The 13475-nt window shown below is 41.2% G+C and overlaps 1 protein-coding gene across 1 annotated transcript in view; it reads left to right on the top strand.

The window, feature by feature from the left end:
- Nucleotides 1–12610, top strand: part of AQP9 (aquaporin 9) — a 118257-nt gene extending 105647 nt beyond the window's left edge. The window contains exons 5-6 of the mRNA XM_033919579.1: nt 3817–4034; nt 12006–12610. Of these exons, the coding sequence (XP_033775470.1) occupies nt 3817–4034; nt 12006–12177 (390 nt within the window). The 3' untranslated portion in view covers nt 12178–12610. The remainder of the gene's footprint in view (nt 1–3816; nt 4035–12005) is intronic.
- The last annotated feature ends 865 nt before the right edge of the window (nt 12611–13475 follow it).

The raw sequence follows: 13475 nt of genomic DNA, 5'->3' as shown, positions 1-13475 counted from the left end.
TAGTTTTCTTGAAAAAGTCTCAAAATGGGAAAAAAAACACCCCCACATACGCAACAGACTGACTTATCTGATAACGCAAGGAATCATATGAAGTCTTCCGAAACACACTTTCACATCACACTCTGTCATACTCATCCCGCCCTCATCCCCAACGAAGATCCTTGTTTCGACATCCACTTAGGCTACTTCAGGAGTTTCAATCCATCAACAGTATTGCTGTCGGATGTGATTTGAGGCTTTTTCTCCACCTTGATAGTTAAAAATTTAACTTGAAGTCTCTAATGATATACCCCTCCATTGGCACAAATATAACAATTTTGAATAAATAGTTTGGGACACCTACCTAGCCTTAGTGGCGAGGACTGGCAGGGATATAATGACATCTAAACATCATTTTAACTACTCCACCTACAGCTAAGTAATTTTGATAGATTTTGACACATTTTTTGAAAAGTCCGAAGTGTCTTGCTGTGGGTAGGAAGGGGAATTAAGAGCCGGTGAAGACTTTTTCCCTTTCCAGTGCGGCAGCGACTAACAGTTACGCACGGGGATCTGAGGCGCTCCCCTTATTATGTATTATTTCAATGAGTTTTAAAGTGTATGAAACTTTCAATGAAATTGTGGTGTAATTTAATTCACTTTTGAGTATAGCAGTGAGAAAGTTATAGGCCGTATATACCTATTTAGCCTCCCAAGCTAGGTGACCCATTATAAAATTATACTCTGTATAGAAGAACTGCCAAATCATCAACGATCCCATTTATTTTTATTTTATATTGGGACTTCGTAAAGGGGGTAATACCTTGCTTCGAAAGGCTTTTTTGATAGCCAGAAAATGCATACTTTCTGGGTGGAGGAGGCCGGAGGCCCCCTCGATTACATTATTCAGAAACTAACTGTTTTACATGTTGAAAATGGAATATTTGAAAATGGAAATTCTAGCTCCTTCCAATCCTTCCGTAAACGCTTGAAAACTTGGCTCTTCTCAAAAATCTAATCTCCTCCCGTTCTCTAGTACCCTGCCCCTCTCTATCCTCTCAGTCCCTCTCCTATACCCCTTCTTTGTAATTCCTTTCCTCTTAACCTCTGTAAACCGTACCGAGCTCTGCGCATGCGGAGATGGTGCGGTATACAAACCTAATGGTTTAGTTTAGTTTAGTTTATTTGAATTTCTCAGCAGGATTCCCCTAAAAAATGGAGAATGTATCAGGATACTTGGTCTCCACTGTGGGATACTATGTTGCCTTGAGCCTGAAGCCTTCTTTTGAATTCCTGATAATGGCATTCCCTGTGTGTGTGTGTTGGGGGGGATTATGGGTATTTTATATTTCTCTGTTTGCATCTCTAGACCACTACAAACAACGCAGATGGTTTCTTGGTTTTCAGCTTGTTTGACTGTGTATTGTTATGTTGAGGAAAAATAATAGAAACATTTACAAATAAAAATTGGCTTATAAAGCCATTCTTTTTTCTTTTCCATGAAAGTTTATTAAGATTTTGAAAAATACAAGAGAATATAAAACTGAAACATCAATGAAGTTCACAGTATATCAGTGCATGAATCAATACAAAATGTAACATAAGAACATAAGAATTACCGCTGCTGGGTCAGACTAATGGTCCATCCTGCCCAGCAGTCCGCTCACGCGGTGGCCCCCAGGTCAAAGACCAGTGCTCTAAATGAGCCCAGCCTCACCTGCGTACGTTCCAGTTTACCAGGAACTTGTCCAACTTTATCTTGAGTCCCCGGAGGGTGTTTTCCCCTATAAAAGACTCTGGAAGAGCGTTCCAGTATTCTACTACTCTCTGGGTGAAGAAGTACTTCCATATGTTTGTACGGAATCTATCCCCTTTCAACTTTAGAGAGTACCCTCTCGTTCTCCCTACCTTGGAGAGGGTGAACAACCTGTCTTTATCTACTAAGTCTATTCCCTTCAGTATTTTGAATGTTTCGATCATGTCCCCTCTCAGTCTCCTCTTTTCAAGGGAGAAGAGGCCCAATCTCTCACTGTACAGCAACTCCTCCCTTAATCATTTTAGTTGCTCTTCTCTGGACCCTTTCGAATAGTACCATGTCCTTCTTCATGTATGGCGACCAGTGCTGGACGCAGTACTCCAGGTGAGGGTGCACCATGGCCCAGTACAGTGGCATGATAACCTTCTCCGATCTGTTCGTGATCCCCTTCTTTATCATTCCTAGCATTCTGTTCGCCCTTTCACTGCCGCCACACATTGCACAGACAGCTTCATCAACTTGTCGATCAGAACTCCCAAGTCTCTTTCCTAGGAGGTCTCTCCAAATACCGCCCCGAACATCCTGTATTCGTGCATGAGATTTTTGTTACCGACATGCATCACTTTACACTTATTCAAGTTGAACCTCATTTGCCATGCCGATGCCCATTTCTCGAGCTTGATTATGTCATGTTGCAGATCTTCACAATCCCCCTGCGTCTTCACTGCTCTGAATAACTTCGTATCGTCTGCAAATTTAATCACCTCACTCGTCGTACCAATGTCCAAATCGTTTATAAAGATGTTGAAGAGCACGGGTCCAAGCACTGAGCCCTGTGGCACCCCACTGGTGACGCTCTTCCAGTCCGAGTATTGTCCATTTACCCTCCACTCTTTGTTTCCTGTGCTCCAGCCAGTTTTTAATCCACCTGAGTATTTCACCCTTGATTCCATGGCTCGCAATATTCCAAAGTAGTTGTTCATGTGGAACCATGTCGAATGCCTTCTGAAAATCCAGATATACAATGCGAGCAGGTCGCCCTTGTCTATCTGTCTGTTTACTTCCTCGAATAAGTACAGCAAGTTCGTTAAACAAGATCTGTCCTTGCTGAAACCGTGCTGGCTGGTCCTCATCAGACCGTGTCCGTCAAGGTGATCAATGATGCGGTCCTTTATCAGCGCCTCTGTATGTATGCTTACATTGAAAACCAATGGAACAGAGAGAACTGATATGAAGTAAGGTTTCAACATTAAACACTGCTGGAAAATGATTGCAAATATGCCTGCAAAGGAGACCAGTGTCTATTGAAAAAGACTGTGGTTCCAAATTTCTTGGCAAGGACCAATTCATATTTATAGTAATGTAAAACTGATTGCCACCAGTGATGGGAGGAAAGAAAGCTAGTTGACCTCCAATTAGAAAGAATGAGCTTAAGCGCTATAGAGAGAAGAATATCAAGGAGTTTAGTATGATTTTCACTTAGAAGCATTCCTGGAGCTTGAGACTTGAAAATTACTATGGAGAGAGAGATATCAGCTTGGATATCAAAAATTTTTAGTATAATCTTCCAAACTTCTTTCCAATATTGTGATACATATGAACAATCATATATCATATGAAGTAATGAGCCAACAGCTGGTCCACAGTTCCAACAATTATTGGAAAGAAGGAGGCCTGCTAGTGAGAGCTTATGTGGAGTCCACAGGGTTTTATGGTACAGGAAATACATGGATTGGGACATGTTAGCTGAAGCCAAAGGCCTTGCCGTTCTTTTCCAAAATTGCGACCAGTCCTGTTCCCCCAAGGGAGAACCACAATCTTTTTCCCAGATATGTTGCAGCCTCTCTATTGGAGAAATATCTGGACATGCAGCTTCAAACCTATATTTCTTCAACAGAGAAGCCATTCTTCTTCTGCATTAGTTTAAGTGAATAGTTTAACATGAATTCAAAGATTGGATGACAGGCAGATCTAGGGATATAGTTTGAATTTGGTTTTCACTCAAATATAGTAGAGAAAATATACTACTTATTCTAAGAACTGTGCTGAGATTAATATCTATATATTTTTTTCTTGTGCAGGTAATAGGAACGGCTCTGTTGGTGATTGCTATTTTTGCTATTTTTGATAGCAAAAATATAGGCGCACCCCGAGGGTTGGAACCAATTGCAGTCGGTCTGCTCGTTATGCTTCTAAGCTTCTCGATGGGGCTAAACTCAGGCTGTGCCGTAAATCCAGCCAGAGATCTAGGGCCAAGGCTCTTCACAGCAGCAGCAGGATGGGGACTTGATGTATTCATGTGAGTATTAATTAGTTTAATCAAAGGAGGAATACAAGAGTTTAGTATAGAATCAAGTCAGAACTTACAGCCTTACCACCATTTTATGTTAGCAGAAAAGAACAGAATTTCCCCACTGATATTTTGTTACCATGTGTGTTTGGATCTTGAAGACATTTCACAACCAGAAGGAATTGTACTTATAATTGCAATTCAGTGTTTACAATGCATGTGCCAGAATATTAATACAGTAAAACCTTGGATTTTCAAGTAACTTAGGGATTCTTTTACAAAGGCGCACTGGCGGTTTAACGTGCGTAATACCATGCACTAAACCTCCGGCTGCGCTAACCGCTACCACCTCCTCTTGAGCAGGTGGCAGATTTTAGGCCAGCGCGGGGGTTAACGCGCGATGAAAATTCGCACACGTTAACCCCGCTAGCGCGGTTTGATAAAAGGAGCCCTTGGTATGCCGCTGCTATTTAATATATTTATAAATGAACGAAGGGACGAAGTGCGAGATAATAAAATTTGCGGACGACACCAAACTATTTAGTGGAGCTCGGACTAAAGAGGACTGCGAAGAATTGCAAAGGGACTTAAACAAACTAGGGGAATGGGCGACGAGATGGCAGATGAAGTTCAACGTTGAGAAATGTAAAGTATTGCATGTGGGAAGCAGAAACCCAAGGTACAACTATACGATGGGAGGGATGATATTGAAGGAGAGTACCCAAGAAAGGGACTTGGGGGTAATGGTGGACATGACAATGAAGCCGACAGCACAGTGCGCAGCGGCCGCTAAGAGAGCGAATAGAATGCTAGGTATAATCAAGAAGGGTATTACTACCAGAATGAAAGAAGTTATCCTGCCGTTGTATCGGGCGATGGTGCGTCCACATCTGGAGTACTGCGTCCAATATTGGTCACCGTACCTTAAGAAGGATATGGCGTTACTCGAAAGGGTTCAGAGGAGAGCAACACGTCTGATAAAAGGTATGGAAAACCTTTCATACGCTGAGAGATTGGAGAAACTAGGTCTCTTTTCCCTGGAGAAGAGGAGACTTAGAGGGGCTATGATAGAGACTTACAAGATCATGAAGGGCATAGAGACAGTAGAGAGGGACAGATTCTTCAAACTTTCAAAAAATAAGAGAACAAGAGGGCATTCGGAAAAGTTGAAAGGGGACAGATTCAAAATGAATGCTAGGAAGTTTTTCTTTACCCAACGTGTGGTGGACACCTGGAATGCGCTTCCAGAGGGCGTAATAGGGCAGAGTACGGTACTGGGGTTCAAGAAAGGATTGTACAATTTCCTGCTGGAAAAAGGGATAGAGGGGTATAGATAGAGGATTACTGCACAGGTCCTGGATCTGTTGGGCCGCTGCGTGAGCGGACTGCTGGGCACAATGGACCTCAGGTCTGACCCAGCAGAGGTATTGCTTATGTTCTTATGTTTTGCAAGACGAGCAAAACATTTTATTAAATTTTAACTTGATATACAAGCAAGGTCTTGCAATACAAGTACATACAGTATACACACATCACAACATCATCACAACTAAGCCGATGGTTCTTCTCTCTCTGACACTGCAAGAGTGTAGTGACTGTTCTAAACAAGCAAAGTCTTGCAATCAGTGACGCACCTAGCATATGTGACACCCAGGGCCCATCATTTTTTTGACACCCCCTCCCCATCTGTATGAGAAACATGATTTTTAGTAACAATCCACACGTCACACAAGAGTGTACCTAGGAAAAGGCAGCATCTTACATACTGCAGTGAGCAGCACATCAATACACCCATTGTATAACTAAACAAGCCAGATCAATCCTGCACAGTCAATCCTAACAGAAAACCATATCTTTTTGAACACACAGAACACAGAAAACACCTTCGCCTAGTATGGAATATGTAATCACAAACTAACCCCTCCCCCTTTTACAAAACTGTAGTGTGGTTTTTAGTCATGGGGTAAAAGCTCAGACTCTCATAGAATTCTGAGCATCAGAGCTGTTACCACAACGGCCAGCGCTAAAAAACGCTCTACAATTTTGTAAAAGGGGAAATAAAATCGAAATACGTAGACAAAGGTTAAATTGAACCACCAAGAAGCTGGACTTTTCATACAATGCAACACCACAGAAACAGCGATGCATCTCCCCTAAAGCAAAAAAATAAATAAATAGATTTTTTTTTCTACCTTGTCTTCTCTGGTTTTTGCTTTCCTCATCTTCTTGTCACTCTCTTCCTTTCATCCACTGTCTGCCCTTTCTCTGCCCCTTCTATATGGCATTTTCTCTCCTATTACCTTTCCAGAAACTTTATGCCTCCCCCTTCCATCTCTCCCTTCACGCCCATTGGTCTGGCATCCATCTTCTTCCTTCCCTCCTCCAATGGTCTGGCATCTCTCTTCTCTTCTCTCCTCTACTCCCCTTCCCTCTCCCACACCCCCATGGTCTGGCATTTCACTCTCTCCTCTCCCTTCCCCCCACTTCCATCAGCATCTGTCCCCTTTCTTTCCCTCCAACCCAATTCCATCCAGTGTCCTTTCCCCGTACATCAATTTCATCAGCATCTGCCCCCTTTCTTTCACTCCAACCCAATTCCATCCAGTATCCTTCCCCCCTTAGGTCTCTCTCCCCTTTCCCTACACACCAGTTCCATCAGCATCTGCCCCTTTCTCTCCTTCCACCACCCTTCCATACCACCATGACCTTCTTTCTCTCCCTCCACCACCCTTCTATGCTCCTCTCTCCCTCCAAACCAGCAAGGTCCCGCGATGACTGCTTCTGCTCCGAAAGATGTAAGTGAAGTCAGAGGGAGTGAGCCGGCAGACGCAGGGAGTTGCGGCAAGGTCCAACAATGACTGCAGCTGTCGGTCCACTCCCTATGATGTCACTCACGTCTTCCGGAGCAGAGCTGGCAGACGCAATCATTGCGGGACCTTCCTGCACTTCAGCGCGGCTGCTATATGAGTGCTTTGGATTACAAGCATGCTTCTGGAATGAATTATGCTCACAAACCAAGGTTTGACTGTACTCACAAGAAAACTATGGGGCTTGTTTAGTAAAGAGGCTCATTTTCAAAGCACTTAGACACACAAGGGCTGATTCTATAAACGGTGCCTAAGTTAGGGTTATCAGATTTACCAGGACATGTCCTCTTTTTAGAGAGCATGTCCGGGCACCCAGACAGCTTTTCAAAACCCAGCCCTTTGTCCGTGTTTTGAAAAGCAGATCACGTCAGGAGGGGCATCTGCACTTGCAACGCGGTGAAGACACACGCATGCGCACATGCATGTGATGTCATCACATTGCATTCACACATGCGCTGAATGCCCTCCCAACTGATGAGAACAGGCTGAGGAGGTGTGGTTGGGGACAGAGCTAGGGCGTGGCTTGGGCATAAAGAGGCGGGGATGGGCGGGCCTGGGGGTAGGTCCTATGGGTCCAGATTTATAGACCTGGTAGAGCATTGAGATCTGAGGGAGCCAGGAGATTATCAGCGATTAAGGAAAGAGGTGTACGATATGTACTTTCCAAAACAAAAATGTTTTGTATTGTTGGGGTACATCTGTGGAATAATTTACCGGGACATCTGAGATTATGCACGAATTGTTCTAACTTTAAGAAGCTATTAAAGACACAACTGTTTGTTGATGCTTACATATAATGTGGATGAAAATTTTTTTTTAGCTGCCTTAGATATACTGCCACCATATAAGAATGGGATGATAGATGTTGTTGTGTTTATGTCCATATGTTTTATGACTCCAAAATGATGATGTTAAATTTAAGATAAGTCCAGAACCACTGCTACTACTATAAATAAATGGCCTCTTTTACAAAGCCGCACTGCAACAGCCCCAAAGCCCTATAAATCTCTATGGGCTTCGGGGCCATTAGCACAGTGCAGCTGCTAGCGCGGCTTTGTAAAAGAGACCGAAAGTTCTAGCTATAAATTTTCAATAAATAAATTTTCAATAAATTTGGCCTCAGACCCACCACTCCGCCAAATAAAATCTTATAGCGGGGAGAATTACATGGCTCTTCATCACTGGCTCACCAAATATTTTTCTTACACCCTAATTTTTAATCATCTTATTTTGTATTTGTATATAATATAATAAATAATTTTCCCAATAAATAATGCTTTATAGTTGTTCTATAAACTTAGCTTAGTACGTGTGACCCGGGAGGGAATGACCCGACATGTTTCGCACTTTTGTGCTTTATCAAGGGTCCCTCTACAAAAAAAGAAAAAAAACAATCAATACCCTCCATTAGCCTGCTTTTCCCGTTAACTTTTAATAACATATAGTAACATAGTAGATGACAACAGATAAAACCCCGAATGGTCCATCCAGTCTGCCCAACCTGATTCAATTTAAATTTTTTTCTTCGTAGCTATTTCTGGGCAAGAAGCCAAAGCTCTACCCGGTACTGTGCTTGGGTTCCAACTGCCGAAATCTCTGTCAAAACCTACTCCGGCCCATCTACACCCTCCCAGCCATTGAAGCCCTCTCCAGCCCATCCTCCCCCAAACGGTCATATATAGACACAGACTGTGCAAGTCTGCCCAGTACTGGCCTTAGTTCAATATTTAATATTATTTTCTGATTCTAGATCCTCTGTGTTCATCCCACGCTTCTTTGAACTCAGTCACCGTTTTCCTCTCCACCACCTCTCTCAGGAGCGCATTCCAGGCATCCACCACCTTCTCCGTAAAGTAGAATTTCCTAACATTGCCTTTGAATCTACCACACCTCAACCTCATATTATGACCTCTGGTTTTACCATTTTCCTTTCTCTGGAAAAGATTTTGTTCTACATTAATACCCTTCAAGTATGTGAACGTCTGAATCATACACATCTTCACAATAAACAAAATTTAAAATTGACTCACCGCGGCCGCTGTTGTCATGTTTATGTTTATGTTTATTCCGGTATTTAATTAAACGCTTATTTGAAATTACAAAGCGTTTTACAAAATATAAAAATTAACATTTAAACAAAAAATTTTTGACAAATAAAACAAACTTTATCATGATAACAAATCTATTATTAATTAAATTAATTTAAAAAAACCCTACATGACCAACAACAAATACATACTGGGTAAAAAGGACCGTAAAGCCCCTAGACACAAATAAGAAAGGGGGAAGAAATACATTTGATATAGAAAATGTAAGAAACAATTAAGGTAAACACAAAAGGGAATTGGGAAATAAATGTAAGAAACAAAATTAAGTTAATTACTAAAAGACTGTTGATCAACTAAAAGCATCTTTAAAAAGAAAGCACTTTAAGTTGCTTTTAAATTTTTGCAAGTTTTTTTCCATTTTTAAGTGTAAAGGAAGAGAATTCCAAATCAAAGGGGCTGTCACGGAAAAGATTGAGGTACGACGTGTACCAATTATTTTTAAAGATGGAACGTTAAGATTATACTGTGAAATAGATCTTAAAGCTCTAGGAGGGTCATATGGGATCAAAAATCTGTCTATAAATGCTGGTGTATTTGTTTGTAAAGTTTTAAATGTCAAAAGGGCAATTTTATAAGTTATCCTGTGTAGGACTGGCAACCAGTGGGCTTTTTGTAGCAGTGGGGTGACGTGGTCAAATTTCTTTGCGCCCGAAATTATCTTAATGGCTGTATTTTGGATTAATTGCAAGCACTTTAAGTCTTTATGATAGATCCCTTTTAATAAAGAGTTACAATAATCCATTTTTGATATTACGAGTGCATGGATCCGATATAAACCAGTTCAAGGAATTAGTGTCAAGTAGAGGGGCCAGCGATCTAATCATCCTTAATTTATAAAAACAATTTTTTACCAATGCACTAATTTGTGGTCGAAAAGTTAACTTGTCTATTAGGACACCTAAGATTTTAGTAGTTATGATTGGTAAAAGTGGAGTATTTTCTATGGTGACCGGAGAGATTAATTGTGCCCCCTCTTTTCCCGAGAAGAGTAGAGTATTAGTTTTTGAAATATTTAAAGAAAACTTGTTAATATTCAACCAGTCATGAACTTTATTCAACTTTTGATTAATGGACTGAATCTCATTTTGGCTACTGGGATCAATAGGGTGCAATAGTTGAAGATCGTCAGCGTAGGCGTAAGCGGTAAACCCTATTGATTGACCAAGGGTTAAAAGTGGGGCCAAGTAGATGTTAAACAGTAGAGGTGATAAAATGGACCCTTGTGGAATACCAAAGTTAGAATGGTAGGATTTTGAAACTGAGTTATTGAAATGTACCGTAGAAAATCTGTCTAAGAAATAAGAACGAAACCATTCGAGGACTTGGTCAGTTATACCTATGGAAGAAAGACGTTGCAATAGGAGATGGTGATCAATTGTATCAAACGCAGCTGCAAGATCTAGAGAGATTAATAAGACGGACTTATGTTGGTCAAGATAGTAGTGTATACTTGTAGTGAGACCAAGTAAAGAAAATTCTGTAGAGTGGTTTTTACGGAAACCTGTTTGATTAGGATGCAAAACATCCAACTCATGAACTATTTAAAGAGCAAGATGGCAGCGGCATCCTGCCCCAATGATTAAATACACTCACTAACCAGCTGATAACCCCTGCCTCCTATTGGACAAGCTTTTATCCTATTAACGACGCCCATTCTATCTCCATATTCAAACCCCGTGGTTCAACAGTGTCAAGCTGATAAATCAACCACTGTTCCCTTTCATTCAGAATTTTCTCCATATTTCCTCCCCCCCTTGCTGAATACTATCAATAATATGCCACTGCATCTCCTCCCCCTTATGACCCTTAGTAATCCAATGTTGGACCATCGAGGTTTGTAGGCATTCATTTTTCAACTGTGACTTTTGCTCAGTTAATCTTTTTACAGGTCTGCTCGTGCGTCCGATATAAACCAGCTTGCATGGGCAGACAATTGCATAAACCACTTGACTGTTGGTACAGTTAGTGGTCCCCTTCGATCTTAATACAATATTCCTCCTCGGGATCTGCCAACGATCACCCTCAATGATCGTACTACACCATTGGCACCTGCCACATTTAACATGCTCCCCCCTAACTAGGGCCTTTCTCCCCCCATATTTTTGAAAATTAAATTTTGCCCTAAAGTCTTACCCATAGAATATGCTATTTTTAGAAATTCTTGCAAAGAGGGGTGCACCCGTACTATATGCCATAGATCTTTCATTATTTGCACCAATATAGAGGCTGCTTGTGAATAAGGGAGAATGCATGTTAATTTCCCCGTTTCCCCCTCATGTGTAACTATAAAGCATTATTTATTGGGAAATTATTCACTATATTATATACAAAATAAGATGAGTAAAAATTAGGGTGTAAGAAAAATATTTGGTGGGCCAATGATGAAGAGCCATGTAATTCTCCCCGCTATAAGATTTTATTTGGCAGTGGAGTGGTGGGTCTGAGGCCAAAAGGTATATTGAAAATTTATATCCAGAACTTTATTTATAGTAGCATATGTTTTATGATACATTTTTTGAATGTTTGTTGCTGGAGAGCACTTTGATATTAGGCGGTCTATAAATGTTTGTTTGTTTATTTATACTTTGCCTTTATCAAAGTGGAGCACAGAATAACATACAGTAAAATTACATACAAGCATCCTAAAACATAATTTTTTTTTACATTACATAAACCAGAATCCATAATATCCACAAAACTGAATTACACATCTTTAAATAAATAAATAAACAAACATACATAGTTTGATGATTATAGCAGGTTTCTGGGTCTTGCCGCATCTGTGTAGAAAGAACCGACATTTCGAAACATCGGTTCTTTCTACACAGACGCGGCAAGACCCAGAAACCTGCTACAATCATGACGCCAGCCATGGTAGCTTGATGTTCAAATATTATCTCGATAGACTACTCAAAGATTAACCTGGCCAGCTTCTGTTAGTCATATGGTATTTTATATCTATTCTCAATATTGCTAATCCTATAAATGACTCTCTTTTCTTATAGAGCTGGAAATAGCTGGTGGTGGATTCCTGTTGTGGCACCTATGGTTGGAGGAGCCGTTGGCGCTTTCGTCTACATGATATGCATCGAAGTCCACCACAGTAAACAATCAGACAATAAGAAGTCAGAACACAATTCTGACATGTATGAAAAATGTGAACTGACCAATATGTAGAAGGACATCTGTGCATGGAGTTATTTTATTTTGGTACTTTTCAATACAGTGTGTGCATTGTTTGCAGGGTGATGCGTTTCTGACACCTAGGAATGTTGTAGAACGATTTAATTGAATATGCTGAGACCGATGTGTTAATGCTCTGCAGGACATGTTTATTTCCCTTAAATTTTATGCTTTAGGATGATATGGAGAGTGTGGTGCAGTGGTTAGAGCTACAGCCTCAGCACCTGAGGTTGTGGGTTCAAACCCTGCGCTACGCCCTGTGATCCTAGGCAAGTCACTTAAGGTCAAATCCTATAAGAAGCGTCCAAAAGTTAGGCGCCTACTTAGGCACTGTTCAGCGCGATTCAAGAAAAATTGGGTGCTGTTTAGTGAATTGCGCTGAGCGGCACCTATTTGGGCACCTAGTTTGGAGGCATCCAATAAATAGGCCAGTTCTAGGCACAACTAAAAATTAGGCGCCCATGCGAGCGCTTAAGCACGCTTAAGAGCAGGGATTCTGTAAGAAGGCGCCTAACACGTAGCCACGCCCACGCCTAACGTGCATAGCGCCTATTTTTTTTGAAGGCCGCCTAAATTTTTAGAGACGCCTTGTTACAGAATAGCGCTTTCTTGATAGGCGCCTATGTTTCAATCAGTGCTGATTAAAAAGCTTAATTGAGCTTGTTCTTCAATTTAGATAGGCTCCTATCTAGTTGGGCGCCTCTGAAATAGGTGCCTAACTATAGGCGCTGGTTACAGAATTTGGGTCTTAATCCTCCATTGCCCCAGGTACAATCTAGATTGTGAGCCCACTGGGACAGATAGGGAAAATGCTTGAAGTACCTGTGTGTTAACCTTTTTTGAATGTGGTTGTATAACTATAGAAAGGTGGTATGCAAGTCCCCAATCCCTTTTCCTGATGTCACAATGCCTCATTCCATCAATACCTAAGAGCCAAACTCATCAGTGATGTCACAATGGCTTCACTATCCTTTTCTTGACTCACTTCTGATATTGTATTGGAGGAAAGTGTGGCGCAGTGGTTCGAGCTACAGCCTCAGTACGCTGAGGTTGGGGGTTCAAACCCTGTGCTGCTCCCTGTGATCCTGGGCAAATCACTTAATCCTCTACTGCTCCAGGTACATTAGCTAGATTGTGAGACCACCAGAACAGATAGGGAAAATGCTTGAGTAATGTGGTTGTGTAACAAAAGGCATTATACAAGTCCCTATCCCTTATAGTAGGAGCACGAAAAACCTTGGACTTAATTTCATACCCTGGAAATTATTTCTCACAGATGAAACTGAGATAAT

Source organism: Geotrypetes seraphini, chromosome 14, assembly GCF_902459505.1.
Source record: "Geotrypetes seraphini chromosome 14, aGeoSer1.1, whole genome shotgun sequence".
Classification (NCBI taxonomy): Eukaryota; Metazoa; Chordata; class Amphibia; order Gymnophiona; family Dermophiidae; genus Geotrypetes; species Geotrypetes seraphini.
The sequence above is the reverse complement of the archived record's forward strand: the minus strand, read 5'-3'. Positions and strand labels throughout refer to the sequence as shown.